Genomic DNA, 26245 nt, shown 5'->3' on the forward strand with positions numbered 1-26245 from the left:
AAATTTGCCCACCAATACATGGGGTGAACCAATTTTCTTCTTATATAAAATTCTAAAGAAACTATTTGTCCTTTCCATGGGTTATTAGGTTTTCTCTTATTTTATTAATTTAATGTAGATTTGTTTCATAGATTCTTATGATTCAACAATAAAAAGCACTTAAAGATGAGCCTTTAGTTATCTTTGTTAGTTCAATTTTGATTTTTTTTTAACTTAGTTATTGATTTCATGTTAAGCATTTTTTTTTTGCTATATAAAAAAGAATAAGTTTGAAACTCAATATCTAAAAAGGCAAATAGTTTTTTTTCTACTATTTTATATGTAAAGAATTAGAAATATATAAAAACTTTGATGAATCCCTATTACTTAAAATTTCCCTTGAAAACAAATTTTTAAAAAGCAGCTCATGCATTACAGGGGTCACTGCTAGTATTTTAATGATTTAATTTAATTCAAAATTAAATATGCACATATAAAAATAAATACATATATATGGCTGAGCCGCTTGGGCGTTGGTCGGACCCTTTCAAATTCTGGAAAAAAAGCTTAGCCCGAGCCCGGCGATGAACAGCTCTACCAAATTCTAGCCGGAGCTCACGTGACGTAACCAAGCTTTTGAAAAGAAAATAAAATCTGCTGCTAGCTTTGTGGCCGCATGCTATCCCAATGAAATGGGAATGGGAGCACATCAGTTCATCGGGGTCGTATACAAATACGGTAGCAGCGGCATGGCCGGTGCTGGCTCTGGCTGGAGCCTGGACCGATTATCCTGTTGTCAGCGTGAAAAATTCTGCAGCAACAGTTGTCACATGCGACCCCAACGCATGAGTCGTCCTTCGAAGGCAACCGCGCCAACAGGGTGACTGGGTGTGGGTGATTTCACTGGTCCACGTAGCCGATATGCATGCCACATGTACCACCAATCTTTGCTTCATTTGCGCCATCCACGATCTACCGTCTTTGAATTTTTTTGCCTTGATAAATTTGTCAGGTTTGGTGAGAATATAAGAAGATATTAGGGGTAGCTTAGTAATAATAGTGGCTTATGGTTATGGAGCAGTGAGGCACGCACACGCAGTGCCCACTGGTACACTGTAATCTGTATCACTATCAAACTCACACGCTCCAGTTGAATTCACCGCAGCCGCAGGATCCATGTGTGTTCCACCGGGGACGTCTTATTATTAATTAATTAATTAATTAATTAAAAGCGCAATATCATTTTCTGCTTCTGTCCTCGTCTCTCTCTATTTTCTGCGGGGTTTTATGGTATTGGTATGGGTGGATGATGTTAGAAATGGATCCGCCATTCATCGACATCAACAACAAAAAGAAAGGGGGGAAAAAGAAAATAGAAAATCTTCCTTTTATTTGGTTCTTGTTTGCCTCGTAATTTCTCTCTCGATCTCTGTTTTTATCCTTTGATCACTATCGAAATTCGCCGTAAATCAGAATCTTCGTCTGGTGAAGCTGGTCATTTAACTATGAGTAGCGGGGATCTTATCAACATTCAACCCCACGAGCTCAAATTTCCATGTAAGCAGGTCTTGTCCTACGATTGCCATTGCCCGATCTTCTCTCTTACTAATTCATCATTTATCTCTTAATGATGAATGCGGGTGCTTCTTACTTTCTTTTCTTTTCCCATTGATGAATTACTTGCCCTAGATCCTCTGTACTCTCAATTTCTTAGTTCAATTTTGTGTTTCTAATCCTCTTGCATGTTCTTTTTGCCTGCCTTGTATGTCTTGACAAGTTGAATTGAAGAAGCAGAGTTCATGTTCTCTGCAATTGACAAACAAGACCGAACAATATGTAGCCTTCAAGGTACTTATGCTTGCATTCTGCTGTCATTTCGCCGTGTGATTTCGTGTTTGTTAATCTAGGTTGTAATGGTTGAGCTTGATACTTATTTTACTTGATCAATTCTGCAAAATGGAAGGTTAAAACAACTAACCCCAAGAAATACTGCGTGCGGCCTAACACGGGAATAGTCCAACCTGGGACAACATGCGATGTCACAGGTGACCTTCAATCTCTAACCTAAACTAGTTTTTCTTCTTCTGGACCTTTACTATTGTTTTGATTGTTAATGGGTTGTAAGTTTCAACCAATCGTGTGTTTGCTTTCTTGTTTGCTCTTCTTATTGATCTTGCATCCTACTAGTGACAATGCAAGCGCAAAAGGAGGCCCCATCTGATATGCAATGCAAAGACAAATTCCTCCTTCAGAGTGTTGCTGCTCCTCATGGTGCGACCACAAAGGATATAACCCCAGAGATGGTAGGGTGTTTTTTCTTTCCTCTTATCCATTTTGTTGGTATCTTCTTTTGGCCTTTTGTTTCTGGCAACTCATAAGTGGCATAAAATGATTCCCTAGTTCAATAAAGAGGCTGGGAAGGTTGTGGAGGAGTTCAAATTGAGGGTGGTTTATATTCCCGCTAATCCTCCCTCCCCTGTTCCTGAAGGATCTGAAGAAGGATCTTCTCCTAGGGCACCTATCCTAGAGAATGGCAACCAAAACATGGGGTTATCTGAAGTTGTAAGTCTTTCTTATTATTGTTGTATCCCTGCTCCAAGGGCATTTGATACTTATTCTGTTTTGTAATTTAACCACCAATTTGTTATATTATTTCCCTCTACTTTTACTTTTTTCATTGCACTTTTTAAATTTCAGACAACAAGATCGGTAGAGGAACAAAAAGAGAAATCTTCAGAGGTAAAATTGATTATTCTTTTACTTTCAGTACATGCATTTAAAAGTTGATTCTCCTTGTTCAGTATCTCTCAGGCCTACTGGTTTTGGCAGAGCTCTTGTTCCCTTTTTTTTTTTTATTATTTTAACTTTTGGATTTTACTACACTTTTTCCTGTGCTTTCATAACTGAATTTTGGTCCATATTTGCTCAGCAAGTTAATGCATGTTGACGTTGGACTTTATAGTATCTTGCACTTATCCGAGATAATTTATTCACATGTAACTCACATAACAGATTTCCTAGATCATAGAGGGAAGCCAATTCTTGTTTGATGTTCCTTCTTCAAGATTAGTCCTGTTTTCAGGAAGATACTGTATATGCAAAAAGTGAGATTAACAATGAAGTTACTATCCAAAAGAACAAGTAATAAGAGGGTAGAGGCATAGAGAGCATAAGGAATTGAAACTTCAACTAAAAGTGATTATATTGGAATTTCATAAGATACAAGGTATGTTTGCACTTTGTTTTTTCAGTGGTACAATCCTTCATTCTAGCTCTTTTTCAGCTCTAATATGGTGAGGAATCATGGTTAGCAAATTTTTGTATCATGTGAAGATTACATGCATATGTTTCTTTGAAGAAAACATCCTGAATTGTGTATTTTCAAAAATCACAAAAAATGCGAATAATTTGGGAATATATATAATTTTTGAATAATATGGATTTCAAAATACAGAATAGAAAATTGGGAAACTTTAGTTTTTAAGTCATCATCATGCAAGCCTTATCCCAACTATATGAGGTTGGCTACATGAATCCTTTTCGCCATTCTGTTCTTTTTGATTATCCCAACTATTAGCTATGTCAACTTTCCTCATAAAACTGGGGCCTGCCCCACGTGGGATGGGTTTTCCTTGATCTTAAATGGGGACTGTGTGGGGATGGAGAAAAAAATTTTTTCCCTGAATTGGGGACGGGGCAGTTACAAGGTTTGAGTATAATTCCCCAAACTCGCCTCGAACTCGATGGTAAATTAGTAAAATATCCCTAGATTTAATATTGATTTTTAAAATATGTCCAAGTTTTTGTCAAATTCTTGAAATCTTAGGATCCCATTATTCCATTTATAAAGTACTCCCAAATCTTTATAATCCAATTCCTAAAATATCCTCAAATTCCTATAATCCTATTTGTAAAATATCCACAAATTAGATTATTTTTAGGTGGGCAGGGAAAATTCGGGGATTCCCGTCCCTGACGAGGAGTTGGTGCCTTGCCTTGAACCCTCCCTGCCATCGGGGATGGGGTACAATGTCTTGACTATGGGGTAGGGGCGGGGATAGGGAGGGGGTTCCTTGCCCGAACTTGCCTTGTTGTCATTCCTACCAACTATATGGGGTCAGCTACATGAAATCTTGTTTTGCCAATCCATTCTATTTAAAGCCATATGCACCATTAAATTATTAGTGCCTGAATCATTTCTTAATACTTCTAACCATGTCCTTTTTGGTCTACCTCAATCTCTTCTAGCCCCTTCAATGTGTAATATAAATCGCTTTTTCTAGTTGGTGCAGTTGGTGGTCTTCTTTGCATGTGCCCAAAGCATCTTAGTCTACTTTCTCTCATTTTATCACCTATTGGAGCTACTCCTAGGTTCCTACAGATAACTTCATTCCTAATCCTATCCTTTCTAGTTTTTTCACTCATCCATCTTAGCATTCACATTTTTGCCACACTCATTTTTTGGACATGTTGTTTCTTGGTTGCTCAACACTCTGCTCCATACAACATAGCTAGCCTCACAATTGTTTTATAGAAATTTCCTTTTAATCTAAGTGGTATTCGCCTATCACATAAAAGTCTAGATGCACCCTTCCGTTTGTCCCATCCTTCTCTAATACTTTGGGTGGTGTCCTGCTCAACTCTCCCTTGTTATGAATCATTGAACCAAGGTATTGGAAATGGTCACATTGAGTTATCTCTTTGTCTTACTTGAATAAAAATAAATAGAACAAAACTGTGGTCTGATGTAATACAAGAAAAGAAAGGAAACACAGGCTTTGAAGAGAAGAAGAAAGAGAGAGAGAGAAGAAGAGAAGAGAGAAAGAAAGAAGGGGTTTGATTAGATGATATTGCCGTCCCATTAGAAATTATATATATATATATATGTATATATATATATATATATATATATATATATATATATATATATGTTTGTATCCTTACATAGGTAGGAGTTACTCTAATACCCCTACTTAAAATTATAGACCTACAAAGCAAATAATAAACAAGGCCCATCCGGCCCAGTTGTAATAAGAAAAGAAATAAACAAAATAAAAATAAGTGTGGGGCTGGAACCACACACACACACACTAAAACTATTAACTATCTCTATACTCCTCCTCAAGTTGGGAGTAGATATTTGTCATTCCAAATTTGCATAAATCTGACTCCAACTTGTTTTTTGTGACTGCTTTAGTAAAGAGATCAGCTAACTGCATGTCTGAGGCAATATAAGGGAGACAATAGCATAGTTCCCCTAAGTCCTTCACTTCAAATTCCTTGTGAAGATGCTGTTTAAGAGATTCAATCTCACTAGTACCACTCCCTGTTATCACAATGTCATCCACATAGGCAGCAAGTAGGGTCAGGGAAGAGTCTGTCTTCTTAAAGCAGAGAGTGTGATCTGATTGAGCCTGTATGTAACCAAATTTGTCCAAAGCCAGCCTAAACCTATCAAACCAAGCTCTTGGAGATTGTTTCATCCCATATAAAGCCTTCTTCAGTAGGCAAACTTTCATTCATTCTTCTATATTGTAAAACCAGGGGGTAACTCCATGTATACCTCTTGCAAGTCTCCGTTGAGGAAAGCATTTTTAACATCCATCTGAAATAGTGGCCATGAGAAGTTCGCAGTAATGGATAGTAGGACTCTGATAGTGTTCATCTTTGCAACTGGTGCAAAGGTTTCCATATAGTCTATGCCATAGGTTTGTGTGAATCCCTTTGCAACCAATCTGGCCTTATATCTCTCTACAGAGCCATCAACATTATATTTCACAGTAAACACCCATCTGCATCAACATGTTTCTTCCCCTCAGGCTAATTAACTAGTTCCCATGTGTTGTTCTTAACAAAAGCATCCATCTCTGCTTTCATTGTTTCCTTCCACTCAAGTATCAATAGAGCTTCTTGCACTGTTCTAGGTGTAGGAATAGTAGCAATAGATGCCATGTAAGATCTATAGGATTCTGAGAGACAATCATAGGAAAGAAACTTGGAGATACAATGGCCAGTGGATGAGGTACAACGACGCTTCCCTTTACGAATTGCAATTGGAAGATAAAGTTCATCTGAAGGAGGAGGCTGAGGATCAACGGTGTCAGGCAAAGTATCTACAATAGTGAGCTCAATAGTGGAGGCAATGATAGTGTCTGGATCTGGGGCTGTAGAAGATGTTGGGATTGGCTTGGACTGCTACTGAGGATGGGAATCAACCTGCCTCCACCACTGTCTGTTATACACTCTCAATTCCTTACACTTTTGACAACCCTCTTCACAACACACCCCCTCATTAACCGGGATAGGTAAAGGGACTTTGGGGCTGAAACTAAAATCCCTTCCTCACCACTCTCCCCCTGAGGAGAAGCCCTATGATAGTAGGGCAGATCCTCAAAAAAGGTGATATCCATGGACACAAAACGTTTCTTTGGAACATGCTCATAACAACAATATCCCTTTTGATTTTGTGCATACCCAAGGAAAATACATTTAGTAGCTTTGGGATCAAACTTGGAGCGGTGAGGTCTAAGGATTTGAACAAAACAAGTACACCCAAAAGTTTTGAGGGGAATAGTGAATGGGTCCTTGTCTGGATATAGAAGGCTGAATGGTGTTTTCATGGCTAGAACCTGTCAAGTAACCCTGTTAATAAGGTAAACAGCTGTACGGATTGCATCCCCCCAAAAGCGTATGGGAACATTAGAATTGAGCATGATGCTTCTGGTTACCTCTAAGATATGTCTATTTTTTCTCTCAGCGACCCCATTCTACTGAGGTGTACGAGGACATGTGCTTTGATGAATGACCTCATGATCTAGGAGATATGATGCCAAGGGTTTTGCAAAGTACTCCTTGGCATTACCGGATCTAATTTTGATCTTGGTTTGAAATTGGGTCATAACCATCTAATAGAAAGCCTGGGTCAGAGAAGGGACCTCATCTCGAGAGTGTATAAGGTAAACCCATGAGAAGCAGGTATACTCATCAACAAATAACAAGAAATATCTGTACCCCCCATGGTGGGAGTATGATATGGTCCCCAAACATCTGTATGCACAATTTCAAAAGGAAGGTTGCTTCTTTTATTACTCAAAGGATAAGATGATTTACAGTGCTTTGCAAGTTCACAAATTTCACACTTCAAACTAGACACTTAGACTGACTCATAAATTTGGAAACAAGCTCTTCAAAGACCCAAAAGACAAATGACCTAATCAATTATGCCAAAGCATAATCTGACTCCAAGACTGAGAGAAACAATTTCCCAACTTCACTCATCTTCCCTTGTGGATATTCAAGCAGATAGGCTTCATTCGTCTCACGGCCAATCCCTATCTCATTTTTCATTTCCAGATTATGAAAATCACAACGATAAGGAAAAAAAGGTTACTGAACAATTTTGATTCTTAGTAATACTACTAACTGAAAGCAACTTAGCACTAAGCTTAGGAACATGCAAAATTGAGGATAGGGAGATGGCATCAGACAGTCTGATGTCTCCCTTAACTAGAAATTGGCACAAGGGAGCCATCAACAAAAGATACTTTGTCTCTTCTAGAGGATAAACAATAGGTAGTATACAAAGTAGATAAACTGGTCATATGGTCTGAAGCACCTGAATCTATTACCTAGAATGGTCTAGTGTTACCTGGGGCAGAAGCATGACATGCTGTAGCTCTTGTACTTGTATGAGCAAGGGCTGAAGTAGGATGAGCAGATGTGGTACCTAAAGGCTGAGATGTGGTTCCAGAAACCAACTTCATTCTCTAGCTGTGTCAATGCAGCCCGGACAGTAGCTAAAGCATCAAAGGATGTGGTCCTTGTGCTGGAAGAAGATGCATTGTTTGTAGTAGTTGCCACATTAGCACTCCCCTTCTTGTTTCTAAGTCTCGCTGGCATTAGGTGAGGATGCAACTTCCAACAAGTGTCCTTAGTGTGTTTAGGCTTCTTGCAATGATCACAAAAAATGTCTCTTTTGTCTTCCTTCTTAATTTCCCTTTCCTTCTCCCTTCCAACCTTAGATTTTGTTGTTGCTAGTCTGTTTTTGTAGGCTGAAAAGATAGCATAACCTTCCTCCTACTCTTTTCATTGTGAACCAATGAGTAGGGATGAGATAAAGTCACACTCTTCCTAGTGAGAAGTTGCTGTCTTATAATGTCAAACTCTGAGTTTAGACCAGCTCAGAACTCAAAGACTCTATTTGTTTCAATCAATTTTCTATATGTTGCTGTATCCCTCTGGCTTTCTCATTCAATAGTTTCCAAGTGATCAATTTCATGCCAAAGGGATTTCAGAGTAGCAAAGTACACTGAGACTGGCTTCTCCCCTTGCTTGAGGTTATTCACTTCACACTTCAGCTTATAAGCCCTAGCAACATTAAGTCGTTGGGAATAAGTCTCCTTCATGCTGCTCCAAATCTCCTTGGCTGTTTTTGCCCAAAGGTAGTTTCGGCTGATGTGGGGCTGCATAGAATTGCATAGCCAAGTCATCACCAAGTAGTTCTCTTGAACCCATTTCGGATGTGATGTATCTTTTTTTTTTTGATGAATATGTAATGTATCTTCCTTGGCTGGCTTCTTTGTGTCTCCGGTCACATAACCTAATTTACCTCTACCTCCAATAGCCATCATTGCTGATTGGGCCCACTCCAAGTAATTGGTTCCATCAAACCTAATAGTGGTAATCTGAAATGAGTTTTCAGTCATGTTACCAGTCCCAAAAAATCCTTCCCCTTGTGTTTTTAACTCACTTGCAAACTTCTCCATTCTAAGAGAGCACTAATAGGTCAAAAGCTCCAAGAAGAAGACCTGAAAAGGTTTTTTTTTTTTTTTTTCCTGCAACACTAAAAGTTTAGAGAAAACAACCCAGATTTTAATCTCAGCAAGAATACACACCAAGAACTTAATCTCAGCCGACAGATCCTTTCCAAGAATGCAATTACAGTCAAAAGTCAACTCCCTAGTTCATTAACAATCAAAAACAGTCCTTGAATTCTCAAAAAGAAGGTCAAAGGGGCTTAAACAAGAGAGAAGATAGCAGAGAATACTCAGATTTATCAGCCGCTGCTTAAAAAAGGTCTTGACAACTTCTAAGCAAGATCGGCTTAACTAAAGGTTCTACCTTTCTCAGAAAAAACTCTAATCGCCCACTTTAGTTTGAAAACCTAATCTTAATCGAACCTAAACTCTGATTCTTCCTGGTCACAGGGCAATTCTCCAGGAGTCTTTCACCTTCTTGGGCAGTCTCCAACACTCCAGTAACCTCCAAGAACCAGGCACTACTGCAGAAGTCTTGATCTAAATAATTCTCATGTAGCCGACCAGATCGGGCTCACATGAGAGCCCTAGTCTTTCTCGCCAAGAGCTCTGATACCAACTTGAATAAAAATAAATAGAACAAAACTGTGGTCTGATGTAATTCAAGAAAAGAAAGGAAAGACACGCTTCGAAGAGAAGAAGAAAGAGATAGAGAGAGAAGAAGAAGAGAAGAGAGAAAGAAAGAAGGGGTTTGGTTAGATGATACTGCCGCCCCATTAGAAATTATATATATGTTTGTATCCTTACAAAGGTGGGAGTTACTCTAATACCCCTACTTAAAATAAAAGACCTACAAATCAAATAATAAACAAGGCCCATCCGGCCCAACTGTAATAAGAAAAGAAATAAACAAAATAAAAATAAGTGTGGGGCTGGAACCACACACACACTAAAACTATTAACTATCTCTACAGTCTTTAATCATAAGTGTGTCTTGATTTATACTCTTATTATTGCTAAATTTACATTTCATATACTCTGTTTTAGTCCTAATTATTTTAAAACCTCTTGTTTTATCAATTAAAAGTTTGAAACAATGTTGGGGTAAAAATTTTAATAAATTCTCATGCAGCATGTTTCACTCAATCAAGTGATTGAGTTTTTATTATTTTGGGCAAGGCCCATTCAGGGAATCATATAAATCGTTCCCCTTAATTACATCACCATAAGAAAGTAGAGAACACCTTTTGATTCTGACTTAGAGAAATGAATGCATAGAACAAAAGAAAAGTACAACAGAGTACTAAAAAAGAACTTTTCATTTGTGTTTCTTTTACATCACGTACACAAGAATGAGAAGAACAAAAACAAGAAAAAGAAAATACAATTGAGAAACTCTACAACAATACATTTCTCTCTTTTCTTTTCTTGATGCAAGGAAGATTTCCTTCTCACTCCTTCACAATAAGCTGTAGGCAATCAAATGAAATTCTGACTGTAAACAGCCTTAATCCTTTGGATTTTTGTGTACAAGGAGGGAACTGTAGTCCATAGTTGTTAAGACGACAAGGCACCCTTGGAGTCTCGCCTTGCCTAATTGCCAAGCAGTTTTCTATAGCGTATTATAACAAACTTTTATATTCTTAATTTTTTGAGGTTATAATTATAAAATAGACATTTTTAAACTAAAAATATTCATTTTGTGTGTTTATATACTAATTTCTTTTTGTTATTTTCTTATTTGTTAGGGTTTAATCAACACAAGCATTGCTAAATGCTGTATTGAATCCTCAAAGACTTCAAAACCTGAACCAATAAGTAAGAAAGAACATAAAATGTTGTCCAATCAACACATTTTCTTCTTTTTCTTTACTAATTTTGTGTTTTATATACTAATTTCTTTTTCTTCTTCTTCCACCTTTTCTTTTCTTCTATTCCTATAACAGAAATAGGGGTTCAGCCCCTATATTTTTCAAATTTTCTTTTCTTTCTTCTTTTTCTTCTCATGAATATGTTGGAATATGTTGATTTTCTATACTTTAACATGAAGTTTATACTTTTCTTATGGAAACTATGGATATTTATTAAGGAAATATGATTATGGAACCTAGGGGACTACCCTAGGATACATGTTTTTACTTAAAACAATCCATAGCCTAGGCGACTAGGCGCCCCCCTGTCGCCTAGCCTCGCCTTGGTACCTTGAAAACTATCAAATAGTGAATCAAATTGAATATTTGATTGTAGACGGTTTTTATCCTCATGTTCTTCATTTTCATTTGAAGGGAACCATAATCAGCCCTTGAGAATTAGACTGTAGATGGTTTAATCCCTCACTTTGTCTTGAAAGAGGGACCATAATCAACCAAATAGAGGCTCTTGGTCGTAGATGGTTTATTTCCCTCTATTTCCATTTCAAAAGTGAAAATAAAAGAGAGAGAAATGATACATAGCAGAAGACATATATAGGAAGTATTCACAGAGAGGACTTTCCTTTTTCTACCTGTATTAGTGAGACTTTTCCTTCTTTACCTTCCCTTGAGCACTTCTCTTTTCTTCTCTCTTTATCTTAGCTTTTCTTTAGAATCTCTTGAGAGATTTTTCTCCGAATAGCCTGTGTCAATGCATCTAGCTTCCCCTTAAGGAGCTTAAGTAGGGAGTGGGGTAGTTATGTAACTACCTCCTCCTCCTCCTAGGTGAATGACACCTGTCCCTCCCACATAAAGAGAGGGAACTCCCATGTGGGATACTTTTTTTATAGTTTTCATGATTTGGCTAGCAGACTTGCCAACCCACTTATTTGGGCTATTGAATTATTAAATATTATTTGGATTAAAAAAAAATGCCTTCAACACACTACTAGAATTGCTAGATTCTTGTCCATTAGCACCCTCTCTTTGTTGTTCATATAATAATTTTGCAAAATAGTTTTTCCACCTTTGTTTGATTTTCTCATCTTTAACCAAGACTCTTTGATCATCATCTTTAATGCACCTAACATGGTTTAAATCTTTGCCTTTTCTTTCTCTTAGCTTTGCAAGTTTATACATTCCATTTTCTCCCTTTTTAGTGTTTAATTTATGATAAAGCTCATCATAAGCCTTACATTTAACTTCATTCACTTTCTTTTTAAATTTCTTATGGTTTTATATTTTTCCCATTTTTCTACATATCTAGCTTTTTGCCATTCTTTGTAGCATGCTCATTTTAGTCTAATTATATTTTGAACCTTTTAATTCCACCACCAAGTTTCTTTAATACTTTTCAATTCCCTTTATTTTCTACTAAGACATCCTTTGCTACTTTCTTTATATTATTTGCCATTTCAAGCCTAATATCATTAGTCTTATCATCTAAATTCCAATTCCTTTTTGTTTTCAATCTATTTCTAAATTGAGCTGGCTTTTGTCCTTTTAGGTTTTCCCACCTAATTCTTGGGCACCTATTTTCTTCTCTATTTCTCTTCCATTTTCTAGTATGCACATCTACCACCAGTAGTCTATGTTGTGTTATTAAGCTTTCTCCTAGAATAACTTTGCAATCTTTACACATAATTTGTTTTGTTCTTGTAAGGAAAAAAATCTATTTGACTTATGTTTGACCCACTTTTAAATGTAATTAAGTGTTCATCATTCTTGGAAAAAATGTGTTTAAAATTGCCATATCATAATCTATTGTAAAATCTAATATTGTACCTCTTGATTCATTCGTCTACCCAAATCCAAGTCTTTCATGCACCATATCATAATATCACATCCTACACTTTTTTCCCTACATGCCCATTTAAGTCTCCTCCTATAAAAATCTTCTCTTCATTTGGGATTTTTTGGATTTATCTTTCTAAGTTTTCCGAAAATTGTCTTTGAATGTTTTCTTCTAGACCCACTCGAGGTGCATAAAAACTAATTATGTTAATGATTTCCTCACCTAAAACAAGTCTAATTAAAATTATTCTATCCCTAAGTCATTTAACATTTACAATTTCATTTTTTAAATCATTATCTACTATTATCGCTACACCATTTCTATTATTTACCTCTCCTATATACCATAATTTGTAGCCATCAATTTCTTTAGGTTTTTTTACCCTTCCATTTAATTTCTTGTAGGCATGCAATATTAACCATTCTCTTCGGTGTTACTTATTTCATAGTTTTTCTTGTTAATGGTTCTACATTTCAAGAGGCTAAACGAAGTTGTGTTTCTTGGACTAGCTTTTTTACTTGCCCCCATTCTATAGTGTTGTTAGAGTAATGTGCTATTCTTTTCTATAGTGTTGTTAGTGTTGTTAGAGTAATTTCTCCTTTATTTTATTGTAATGTTGTCCATACCTATAAATAATTAGAGGGGTATTGCCCTCCTAAGTTTTCGAAGCCTTGTATGGGTTGAAACAATCCTTGAGAGCCTAGTTTAGCAAGTTCCATATGGTAAGGGTGAGCATTATTCGGTAAAAACCGAACCAAATATTTTGGTTTTAGTTTTTCCGTTCAGTTTTTTGGTTTTTGGTTAATTCAATTTTTGAAAATTTTGGTTTTGGTTTTCAGAATTAGAAATTTGGTTAACTAAAAAAACCAAATTTCATTATATAACATGTAATATATAATATATTATAACGAAATTCAGTTTCATTATATATTATATATTATATATATAATATAATAATTATATGTTATAATATATAATATTATATGTATGTTAAATTGTTAATGAAATTCGCTTTTAATAGAAATAATCGAAAACTGAATCAAGAATTTCGGTTTTAATTATTTCAGTTTCTTTTTAATTCGGTTTCGGTTTGGTTTTCATTTTTTTTTTCTGTTTCGGTTTTTAAAATTTCAGTTTATTCAGTTCGGTTTTTAACCGAATAAACCGAATGCTCACCAGTTCCACAGCTTGGTCTTAAGCAACGTTAGTTTGATCATATCCTCTTTGTTAAGAGAGGGGGGGGGTCAAGGGAAGGTTGCAGTGTTGATAGTTTGTTGTGGGGGCTACAGAATTTGAAAGTTCTTTTGGCTACCCAATTTGAAGTGAAGGATTTAGGGCCCCTAGGGTATTTCCTTGGAATCGAGGTTGCTCATTCTCAAAAGGGCATCTTTGTTCCAAAAAAGAGGTACATCCTAGGTTTCTTGTAGAACATAGGCAAGCTAGGTGCAAAACCTATCGATATCCCTATTGATGTGAATCACAAATTGGGTGATTGCAATGATGAACCTTTGAATGATGTAAAACAGTTTCAGAGGTTGGTGGGAAGACTATTTTACCTATCAATAAAATGTCTTGACAATGCCTATGTTGTGGGGGCCTTGAGGTAGCTTATGCATTCCCCAAAGCATCCCATTCAGAAGGTGCTTAGATGGTCCTCAGGTATTTGAAAAAGTTCCTAGGAATAGGGTGGTTGTTTAGGAAACAGTCATCTGAAAGTAAAAGTAGAAGTTTACATAGATGCAGACTAAGGTAGGTGTTGTGGATGACAGAAAATCAACCAGTGGGTATTGCACATTTGTAGGTGGAAGACTTGGAGGAGCAAGAAGCAAAGGGTAGTGGCAAGGTCTATTGCTGAAGCTGAATGTAGAGCTATGGCACATAGAGTTGCAGAGGTGCTTGGATCAAGAGCTTGTTGGGAGAGTTGGGGTTTGATGTTGATAGACCAATGTCTCTCTACCATGACAATAAAGTGGCTACAAACATTGCTTGTAGTCTTGTACTCCATGATGACAAAACATATTGAGAAGGGTGAGGTGTGCACTCCCTATGTGACAAGTTGGACATGATTGATATATACAACCCAGCTTGAGGGGGAGTGTTGTTAGAGCTATTAATTCTCTTTTCTGTTTGCATTTATTTTTAGTCTATGTGGGGGTATTTTGTAATTTCCTTCTTTCATTGTAATGCTGTCCATACCTATAAATAATTAGAGGGGTGCTGCCCTCCTAAGTTTTTGAAGCCTTCCAATCGTTCTCCTCTCTTCTCTCCACTTTGGCACCACAATCGGGCATTGTTATGGTGAGTCACTTACGGGACCATCCTAGCAAACCCTTGCCCACTTAATACTACACTCCGGTTAGGATGCAGCATGTTGCTTTTGGAGAACACCCTAGTATGAGCATGGAAAGACAAATTGGGATCCATATCATGAGAGTTTGAGTTTGGCAAAAGTTTTAATGTTGGCTGCCTACCTGACACACCCTTCTTTATTGGGGTTTGGGACCGGTAGTGTAAGACAAGCTCACATTGGCGTAGTTCTGTTTAATGCTATATCCATTGTTAAATGGTGGTCACTTAAATCATTTCTTACTACTTTGACCCATGTCTTTTTTGGTCTTACCCCTTGCCCTACTAGCCCCTTCTAAGAGTGCTTGTTAGGTAGGGTATATCTCTCTAGTCGGTAGGGATACCATATCACAATTCAAAATATCTAGAAAGTTTTGATGGAATGTCAGTAGTTTTTAGCTTCTTATCCCCCAGCCTGGTTTGCTCTTTCACTCTGCTTTGCTTGATGTTGCCTGCCTGCTTTTTCTCCTTCTCTCAAAATTTTTTTTTATGTGATGTTTGCAATGGATTTTTTCCCTCCAATTCTCATAATTTTTATATTTATGTTCATCTCTCTCTCTCTCATGTTTTGTTTTGTAACATACATTATAATTTAAACCTTGTTTGAGGAAAGACACAAACCTCAATCTGTGATTGTTTCTTTTGATTTCTTTTGAATAAGTTTGATGTCTACATTGACCTACTTTGTGAAATTGAATTTGGGTTTTATCTAGCTGTTTATTTGTTTTTTTTTAATGATACAAACCATGGTATGGGCCTCTCCATTACTTGTTAATTGTTATTTCTGAACTTTCTTCTTTTACTCCTTGCGTCAACAGCAATCTGGATCAGATAGGAACATTGTAAGCACGTTCAATGAGCACTTAAAATTTTTTTGATACCTGCCCTTAAAATATCCCCAGCCTACCCTTGAAAAAGATTAAAAACCACTTTTGACAGTTGTTAGAATATTTATCAAGGGCTCATTGAATGTGCTTACTATATTGTGCCTACTAGATCTGGTCCCCTTCAACAGAAGGTTTACAGCTCTCTCTCTCTCTCTAGATTACTTTTAATGGATGATTCAACTAGATAGATTTTTCCATCTTAAATAATGACAAGTACTAGACTTATATTATGGTTTATAAAAACCATCCATTTCTAGATTGTTTTTGACAGTACTCCTTTTCTATATTATTGTTAAATGATTGGAGTGACCGGTTGTTTCATTTTAATGATTTTTTTGGTTACTTTGAAGCTCGTAAGTCATAACAGCAATTTGTTCATGATGCAAGAGCTTTCTATTTATGTTAGATTTGGAAGTTAGAATTTATTATTCTGTATTTGAATTGGAATGGGAATGGAAAAGTGTGATTGGAAACTGGCAATCTGCTGCTTTCTGTGCTATACAGTTTGGCTCAAAAGTGGGGCTGCAAACAATATGGAAAGCAATTGATTCTTTTGCTGCTTTTTCCTTTTGTTTTCAGTGAATTGGGTAGGGGTTATTTATTCTAGAATCTACCTTGGATCGTCTCCTGCTCTACTGTGCCCCCCCTGCGCACGCGCTCCCCAACAACAATCTACATACAGCCTTAGAATGGTCAAGGTTATTAGGCATTTTGGATTATGGCATGCTGTTCTTGTAAGAAAATGCATAAATTTGTGCTGATAAAAGGAAAGCATCATATAGTTTAAAATTGATGATCATTGAGGAATGATGTAAATGAGCTAGTGGCCCATTCGCCACTTAGTTTTTTTAATCAGCATCAAAATCAAATTTTATTACTGGGAGAAAGAGGAATGTACAAAGGCAGCCTCGGCTACCTCCAAGAAAATACAAAGATAATTTAATATTCAGTCTTAAAACTGAGCCCAAAAACACAGTGCCCTATTTATTGATATTGAAGATAATAGAATTAACTGTTGAGCTTGATGAATTTCTAAAGTGTCATCGTTTGCTTTTGATCATGCAGTTTGTTATATTTATAGATATCAGCCTCCTGACAAGTTTTTATAACTCAGGCATTGTCTATCATTTCCAAGTTAAATGCAGAGAAATCATATGCTCTTCAACAAAATCAGAAACTCCATCAAGAATTGGTATGGTTACTAAATATTTCCACATTTTTTGTCTCTGTAACATCTCTTTCATTAATATCTTTTCATATTTAAGTTTCCATTATAGCTTGCAAGTAACCAGATATTTATGTTAGTCGAATTTGCCCTTTATTAGTTCTATTTCTCTCTCGAGTTCTGTGGTGCCATATCATTGTTTAGAACTAGAGCATTAATGGATCAAGGCAAGAGGACAGAATTAGAAACTATTTTCTTGTCAGTAATTACCTGATAGCATAGAGTTTGGCTTCTGTCAGAGCAACGCCTGTTCGAGCAGCCTTTACAGCATTGCATTGGGAATATCTCCCTACTCATGTGCTTTATTTCATGGGGAGATATTCCCGATGCAAGGTTGCAAGAGGCTGTTGGGACGGTGTGAGCACGGACTTGCCCTGACCGAAGTTGATCTCTATAGGATAGGCTAATATCTACTTGGTACTGGTGGGTGCTCTTATGAGGCTAGCTGAGTGTGCAGCCTTGAACTGCCCAGGTAGACTGTCGTTAAGCCTTGAAATCTATGCCCCTTTATCTAAGTGAGTGCCTGTGGTACTTCATTACTGTGTTCATTACCATGAACACTTGAGACAATCTCCCTTTTAGGGCCCAGCATTCCAAAGAAGCCTCTTCAATTCTTTTATTGAGATTAACTCATGTCCATGGGCCATGGCTGCAATGACATTTTGTTGTCATCATCTTAATTCTTTGTTCTATTTAGTGGAAACCTGAACAATTTTTTTTTGAGGGTTTAAGAGGAATTCGACAAAGCGATTCACCGTTTCCATTTGGAGGACTGATTGAGCATATTACCAACATTTCCATCATTTGTTGTTATCATGCTCATGAAACTGGAAGTGTATGTTCAGAGTAAATTTGACAAGGAATGAAGTTTTTGGTATTTGTGAGGTTGAAATCATGTGGGCAGGAACTTTGAGCTTAGATGCCTAGATAAAGTTATGGACACAACATGTGGATGGAAACAGTAGTGCAATACTGTTTCTTAGGACCCAGAGCATATATGGGTATGGGCATCCCATTTAATATGGTGATATCATGTTCTTATGTTTTGTTTTTAAGATAATTATCATTTGTCAATACTTATATCCTGTTAGATTTAATAAAACTTCACGTCTAAAAAGATTTCACATTATACATTTATTAAATATAACATTTACATATTTTTTTGCAAGGTGCCAACCAGCTGGTTGGCAAGGTCTCCTGCTAGTCATAGTGGAGAATTGGGATTGAATCCCGCCTGCACCTGGGTTGGGGGGTGGGCTACCCCCCATTGTGTAGCCCTTCAAAAGAAATAAAAAAGGAAAAAAACAAAAAAAAAAAATTACATATTTTTAGAAGTTATTCTACCATAAGGCTTGCTCCAGAACTATTCACTCAATATAGCGACTTATCTAGTATTATTGTGTCAGATATGGATATGCTTAGCACATAAATGTACTGAGGTATCATGAGTGCTGAGGTTAAATATTGACAACTATGGCAGCTTACCTTGGATTTAAGCTATTTACCTTGGCACATTTAAGAAATTTTTGAAAATTGGTAATGAATCCTTTGGAAAGAGGAGCATATTAAGAGGGGTGATAAAACTATTATGTTACTAGTAGTGTGTGGAAGAGCATAGTTAAGATTTGATAATAATTCAGTAATCTCGGAACTTTCTGAAAGGGAGGAATGTCCAATATGAGATTCTAGGAGGATAAATGGAATCCATCAACCATGGGGGTTCTTCTACGAAAAAACCATGGAGGTTCGTAATGCTGTATTGGCTATCGACAGGGAAAGGTGTCAGTCCATCCATGGCTGCCATGTAAATAAAGGTATAGCAGAGAAGATAGTGCAGAACATAGTTGTCAAGGCAACGCCTAGGCGACAAGGCGCTCTTTGAGGCTTGCCTCGCCTAATCGCCTAGCAGTTTTCTACTTCCTACTATAAAATACTATCTTATTCATTCTTTTTTGAGATTATAATTAACATTATTGTTGAGTTGGGCCTAGTAGTTTTTTGTTCTTATTTTAAGCTATTTAGTTAGGAAGTTGTTGGGCTTTAGGCCCATTAGTTTATGTTTTTAAGTTGTGTCTGTTCAGCTACATTAGTAATATCTCATCCTTTAAGTTAAGTATAAATATAATGAGGGGTTGGCAACTAGGGTTAATTCAAGAATCCTGGTTGACTTCCTATCTTTTCTCCCTCTCTTTTCTTCTCTACTACTGAAATCTTTATCTTCCTCCCTTTTTCCTTTCACAAGAAATTCAACTAAATCAGTGATTTCTACTTGGTATCAGAGCAGGCCGAAGGTTCCTTGAGTTGTTTCCTCATGCAGCCCTAGATTGGCCGACTGCGTGGTGATTTAAGAGGCTGATCGAAGTTCTCAGGCAAGCCTAGTTTTTGGATTTTTTGGTGGATCTGTGTGCCCTGTAGCTGGTCTAGGGTTTCTCATCAAAATCAGGAAAAATTGGAGAAAGGGGAAGAGTCTTGTTTCTGTTGGACTCTTCAATTTTGACTTAGGAAGTGGTGCCCTATTTTTTTAGGGTTCCTTGGAGTTTTCTGTAAGGGGTGGTTCAAGTCCTGCCTGATTTGGAGGCTTCTAGAGAGAGCGGCTGCCTCCTCTCTCTTCTCCCGTTCCACAAGAAAGGAATCTTTTGTGGGAAGACAGCCTAGGACACTAGAAAGGTGTTGTTGGTTCCAGAAGTGTTTCGTTTGATCTTGTTACATATTTTAGTTCTTTTCTTTACATTTTTTGAGAAGCATGGAGGGTTACGGAGTTGAAAATAAGCTCGGGAGTGAAATGGGACCAGTGGAAGGAGGTGCTGGAAAACTTTTCGGGACTGGGACCATCACTACAGTTAGGTTGGATGGTACAAATTACTTAGAATGGTCAATCTGCAAAGATGGCCATTGGTGCTCGTGGGAAATTAGGGTATATCATTGGTGATTAAGTGAAACCCGAAACTAGCAACTCCCGGTGGGTATAGGAGAATTATATGGTAATGACTTGGTTGTGTAATTCCATGTTGCCCCATATAGGTAAAAATTTTTTATGGGAAAAAACAACTAAGGAAATATGGGATGGGGTTGCAGAAACCTATTCATAGAGGGAGAATGTTGCTAGGGCTTATCAGTTGAGAAATCAGATTATTTCTACAAGGCAGGGAGATAGACCTGTTGCAGCCTATTTTTCAGCCCTTAAAACCCTGTGGCAGGAGATTGACCATTTAGAGACATTTGCTTGGGAAACCACCAAGGATGGTCGTGAAGTGAATGGGATCTACCTCCTAGATGTTCTTCCTCCTCATCAGAGTCATGATGTCAGCAGGGATAGTGAGTCAGGGTCTGTGGGTCAAATTATGCTTTGGCATAATCGTTTGGGCCATTTACCTTTTTCTTCTTTGAGTCTTCTGTTTCCAAAACTTTCTGAGTCAGTTTGTCAAGTCTGGAGTGTGAAGGTTGTCAACTTGGAAAGCATTGTAGACATTCATTTAAACCTAGTAATAAAAGGTGTTATTCTTCTTTTGATGTTATTCATTCGGATGTGTGGGACCTTACTATGTTCCTTCCATGGGAGGCTATCGATATTTTCTCTTATTTGTGGATGATTTTTCACGACGCTTTTAGATTTACCTGATGAGATCCCGTGACGAAGTACCATCCTTGGTGAGGCAATTTCATCAAATGGTGCTAACACAGTTTGAAACAAGAATAAAGGTGTTTAGATCAGACAATGCCAGGGAATATTTCGGAAAACAACTTGCATCATATCTGTTAGAATATGGTGTTGTCCATCAGAGCAGTTGTCCCTACAGTCCACAACAGAATGGTGTTGCAGAAAGGAAGAACACACACATTGTTGAGATTGCAAGAAGCATGATGAGCACATCTACAGTTCTAGTTCAGTTTTGGGGTGATGTAGTTCTCACACCAGTATATCTGATTAATAGGGTGTCCTCTCGTATACTTGGATTCAACACCCCATTCAGTCTCCTTTTTCCTGAGGGGGAGATGTTTCATATTCCTCTCAGGGTGTTTGGGTGTGTCTACTTTGCACATGTCCTTGGTTCTCACCGCTCAAAGCTTGATCCCAAGGCAAAAAAGTGTGTCTTCTTTGGATATGCAGAAAATCAGAAAGGGTATTGTTGCTATGATCCAGTCTCTGGGAGCCGGTATGTTACCATGGTTGTCACTTTTTTTGAATCCACATACTTCTTTTCAAAGAATCATTCTCAAGGGAGTGTTTTGGGGAAATGAGTCAGCAGTCTATTCCTCTCCCAGTTCCAGTCCCTGTGTCTACTCCTGTGCTTGACCATCCTGTGTCACCTACCTTACCACCTCCTTTGCGTCCTGCTTCTCAGCATTACTTACGACAGAGACTTCACAAGGAGGTTGATTCCACTGCAGCAGAACTCACATCACTTCTTGTCGATTCCTTGGAGACTCCAGATTTAGCTGACATAGATTCAGGTATTCCTCTTGGTTCCGCTACTATTTCAGTTCCCATTGATTCTACTAACCCTGTTACAGATAACCTTGATCTTCCTATTGCTCTCAAAAAAGGCAAGAGAAAGTGTATTGCTCATTGTATTTCACAGTACTTATCCTACAATGGACTTTCTCCTTCCTACCGTGTTTTTCTTTCCTCCCTTGACTCAGTGTCTATACCCAAGGGTGTTAGTGAGGCTCTCTCCAAACCTGAGTGGAAGACAACTATGTAGGAAGAGATGGCAACTTTGATTAAGAATCAAACATGGGACATTGTGGATCTACCAGAAGGCAAGGAGACAGTTGGATGTAAATGGGTTTACACGGTAAAATATAAGGTATATGGAAGTATAGAAAGGTACAAGGCAAGACTTGTTGCAAAAGGGTACACACAGACCTATGGTGTTGATTGCTTAGAGACCTTTGCACCGGTTGCAAAGATGAACTCTATTCGGATACTTCTTTCTCTTGCTGCCTCATACTCTTGTTTCAACTTGATGTGAAGAATGCTTTCCTAAATGGGGACTTGCAAGAGGAAGTGTATATGAATCTTCTTGTTGGCTTTTACAGTGATATTGAAAAGGGAAAGGTATGCAGGCTTAAGAAGTCACTTTATAGCTTGAAACAATCTCCCAGAGCATGGTTTGACAGATTCAGAAAGGCCTTGATTGCTTTTGGATACACTCAAGACTCAATCCGATCATACCTTGTTTGTGAAGCGTAGGGGATCTTTGGTGTCAGTCCTAATTGTTTGTGGATGATATTGTTGTCACGGGGAATGACCTAAGTGAGATTGATTGTCTGAAAATGAATCTACATAAAGAATTTGAAATTAAGGATCTTGGAGAACTGAGATACTTCCTAGGCATTGAAGTTGCAAGATCAAAACATGGAATTTTTATCTCTCAAAGGAAGTATGTCTTGGATTTTCTTCAAGAGACATGGAAGCTTGGAACGAAGGCAATCAGTACCCCTATCGATCAGAACCATAGAATCAATGCATCAGAAGGTGAACCGGTAAAGGACATTGAGAGATATCAGAGACTTGTGGGTTGGCTGCTATACTTGTGTATGACAAGACCAGGCATTTCCTATACAGTAAGTGTAGTAAGTCAATACATGCATGCTCCACGAGTCTAGCATTGGGCGGCAGTTGATAGGATTCTTGCTTATCTGAAGGGACACCCGGGCAGAGGCATATTGTTTACTGATCATGGACAATTGAAACTAGAGGCTTATACAGATGCAGATTGGGTAGGATGCCTTGATGACAGGAGATCAACTTCAGGAGTGTGCACCCTTGTTGGGGGTAACCTTGTCTCGTGGAAGAGTAAGAAACAAACAGTGGTGGCAAGATCAAGTGCTGAACCTGAATACAGGACCATGGCACATGGAGTTTCAGAACTTCTCTAGATCCGTTCCCTATTAGAAGAAATTGGTGTACAGGCAGAAGAACCTATGATGTTATACTGTGATAACCAGGCAGCAATTAACATTGCCCATAACCCAGTCCAGCATGACCAAACTAAGCACATTGAAGTGGATAGACATTTTATCAGAGAAAGAGTAACTTCTGGAGAAGTTTGTCTTCCATACATTGCTTCTGATCTGCAACTCGTGGATGTTCTCACAAAAGGTGTTGCAAAGAACAAGCTGGAGCATGATCTACGCAAGTTGGGAATGTGTGACATTTACTCCCAACTTGAGGGGGAGTGTTGAGTTGGGCCTAGTAGTTTTTTATTCTTATTTTAAGCTATTTAGTTAGGAAGTTGTTGGTCTTTAGGCCCATTAGTTTATGTTTTTAAGTTGTGACTATTCAGCTACATTAGTAGCCGCCCTACTAAGGGCATCCTTGTAATATCTCATCCTTTAAGTTAAGTATAAATATAATGAGGGGTTGGCGGTTAGGGTTAATTTAAGAATCTTGGTTGACTTCCTACTCTTTTCTCCCTCTCTTTTCTTCTCTACTACTGAAATCTTTATCTTCCTCCCCTTTTCCTTTCACAAGAAATTCAACTAAATCTACAATCAGTGATTTCTACTATTATTAAACTAAAATAATAATTGTGTTTATATTACTAATTTCTTTTTATTATTTTCTTATTTTAGGGTTTAATCAACACAAACATTGCTAAATGCTGTATTGAACCCTCAAAGACTTAAAACCTGAACCAATAAGTAAGGAAGAACTTAAAATTTTATCAAATCAGCACATTTTCCTCTTCCATATATTCTTCTTCTTCTTCTTCTACTACTACTACTACTTCTACTACTAGTACCATAAGTTTATACTTATGGTACCTACGGAACTACCCTAGGATCTATATTTTTAACATAAAAAATACATCACCTAGGCAACAGGGCACCCCCCCAGTCGCCTAGCCTTGCCTTGGCGCCTTGAAAACTATGGTGCAGAGCCCTATATTTGGAGATTTAAATCATTTGGAAGTTAACAGTGTCGTCAATTGATAGTTATTTGGAAAGATCACTTTCAGTTTCTGTAATTTGCTATGTTAGCATTTTTTTGTAGCAAAACCTAGATAGTTATTTAGATTCACTTTTGGCTTTCAAAACGAAAATTCGATTCACTTTAGTTTTCACAATTGCTCCTTCCAATTCAAAATCAAATTTATTCCCTTAATGGAGTTCCGATCAAGGCTTAAACTATCTATATAATACATGGTATATCATATTGGATTTTGAAGGATATGTTGACAAGTGCAATACTGCAATTCAACCTGTGCTGGTTCATATCATATTGTATCCAGTGTTGTATGGTCTTCCTAAATGGATGAAGTGTCTATGTTGGACAAGCATTGAACTCCAACACTTGATGGATTCTTGAAGGACTCTTCTATGATGTAACAAAGATGATCTTATAGACCTTTTTCTATAGGTTTATAATGTTAAAATCAACATTTAATAGTTTATACCTTTATATAGATGTCTTAGTCAGTCCTTGTTTCTGATTCCTGTCTGTGTCCGTGGATTGTATCAGTCTGTATCTGCATCTGTATTCATTGATGGTATTAGATGAATATATTGGTGAATACAGATTGACATTCATTTCATATCAGCCATAAAAATAAAATGTCTTATGTGTTTTATACCTTATTTAAAGTCATTCGAGCTTTTTTTTTCTCGTTGACTTGGTGTTATTGATGCATTTCTTGGATTTATATTCATTTCTGCATATTCCAGTATGCCCCTTAAAATCACCTTTCTGATGCTCTTTGCAAAGACCTTAGCATCTGAGATAAATGATATCTCATGACCTGCCAGACCGACCTTGCATCACAACAAAGAAATTTCACCCACTAGGGTTGCAAATTCTGGAATTTCTATTATTCTTCCTATAAATGACCTAAACAAAAGGTTGTTTTTTTTTGGTACAAAAAGCTATAAAAAATTTAGCTCAATAAATTGTACCACTTCTGGGGCAGATTGAGATAGATTGCTCATAATGACCAATTTATGAGATGGGTCCCTGTGCTTATATTGTGCAACTCACGTGATTATTATCTATACTGTTGATTATGCCTTTATTTTAATTGGGTTGAACTGGAAGCTTTGGTTTCCTGTCTGTATTTCTATTACATTTAGGCTATGTTTGGTTTGAAGGAAAAAGTAGGGAAAGGAAGGGAAAGGTAGGGAAAGCTTTAAAAATCTTGTATAGGTTTTCTTACCTTTCCCTTCCTTTCCCTACATTTTCCTTCAAACCATACATAGCCTTAATATAAAAAAAATGAAAATATTCCACTTGACTCGCTACAGATTGAAAATATCTCTTCAATAAGTTTGAAATGATGGTGCCACGCTCTGGAGTGACTTTTCAAAACGCTTGAATGAAAATTAGAGGCAAAGCATTGTAGGAACCTGGAAGGCGTATATGGGTCTGGAACCAGATCTAGAAACAAATGCAGCAATCTAGCTAACCCCCTTTACCAAAAAAGAAAAAAGAAAATCTAGCTTACCCCCTGAAAACACCTGAAAAAGGAAAAACATTTTTGTTGCATCAACAGCATTGTTTGCTATCTACAGGCTGTCTGATTGTCATTTGAAATTCAATCCTTTATTTCAATCTGTTTGCATCTTGAAGTCGGGCATTTTTGTGATCGATTATTTAACTGAACAGGAATTGATGAGAAAAGAGATTAGCAAAAAACATGCTGGTGGCTTCTCCTTCCTGTTTGTGGTACTGATTGGTCTTCTGGGCATCCTTGTCGGCTATCTCATAAACAGAGGACGCTGAGGTCCAAAGACCAAATATCAAACTTTTGTCAGCATCCTTGTACCAGTATTTGGATGTTTGGATGTTATCAGAACTCCTCAGGAGGGTTTATTCTATAATGTAGTTGTAAGGTGATTGGCTTTCCTTAATTGTGTATTATTGTCTTACTGGATTGTAATTCATTACTTGTGGTTTCAGAAAAAAAGGTAAGGTTTTTTTCAATAAGTTAAAAAAAAAAACTTATTTTAGCTTTAAGAATGTGTGCATGTATGTGATTTTGCTCAGTCGGTAGTTTTTGAATTTGACACCAATTTAATAAATATTGGCCCGGACTGTTCATTATTGGAACTACCATCGTCTGTGAAACACTCAACTTCTTACATTTTTTACATCCCCCCTCACTAACACCCTGTTTATCACTCTCCCCCGGGGTGAAGTTCTAGAGTAATAAGGGACATTCTCTAAGAATGTAACATAAAATCTGATTAAATTTTAGCAGTAAAATAAATGAAATAACAAAAGAAGAACAAAGAAGGGAAAGAGAAGAGAAGAAGAAAAAAAGACTCCAGATCTCCTGTCCACAAGAACTTTGCCCATGTCTACTCACAACACATTAATCCTCCGTGAATTGGAAACATTTCCCCCT

General features: G+C 37.3%; 1 protein-coding gene across 2 annotated transcripts; it reads left to right on the top strand.

The window, feature by feature from the left end:
• The first annotated feature begins 1037 nt into the window (after positions 1–1037).
• LOC148880347 (vesicle-associated protein 1-3-like) lies at positions 1038–25854 on the top strand. 2 transcript variants are annotated; one of them, XM_088962219.1, is made up of 8 exons: positions 1038–1536; positions 1757–1827; positions 1943–2024; positions 2167–2282; positions 2380–2541; positions 2677–2718; positions 16788–16865; positions 25504–25854. In XM_088962219.1, exons 1-8 carry the CDS (start codon positions 1485–1487, stop codon positions 25618–25620), a joined length of 720 nt encoding a protein of 239 aa, XP_088818345.1. In that variant the 5' UTR covers positions 1038–1484; the 3' UTR covers positions 25621–25854. The 2 variants fall into 2 exon arrangements, with proteins under 2 accessions (XP_088818345.1, XP_088818346.1); XM_088962220.1 differs by lacking the exon at positions 25504–25854 and adding an exon at positions 24074–24482 and having other exon boundaries at positions 1211–1536.
• Positions 25855–26245: the final 391 nt, after the last annotated feature.

This window comes from Nelumbo lutea, chromosome 1 (genome assembly GCF_056320005.1).
Source record: "Nelumbo lutea isolate HS-2025 chromosome 1, American lotus-T2T, whole genome shotgun sequence".
Classification (NCBI taxonomy): Eukaryota; Viridiplantae; Streptophyta; class Magnoliopsida; order Proteales; family Nelumbonaceae; genus Nelumbo; species Nelumbo lutea.

Excerpts from the sequence above, each read along its gene's own strand:
- LOC148880347 (XM_088962219.1), top strand. The coding sequence starts at position 1,485 with ATGAGTAGCGGGGATCTTATCAACATTCAACCCCACGAGCTCAAATTT. Across the intron at positions 2,542-2,676 it reads ACATGGGGTTATCTGAAGTT|ACAACAAGATCGGTAGAGGA; the intron begins GTAAGTCTTTCT and ends TTTAAATTTCAG. Across the intron at positions 2,719-16,787 it reads AAAAAGAGAAATCTTCAGAG|GCATTGTCTATCATTTCCAA; the intron begins GTAAAATTGATT and ends TTTATAACTCAG.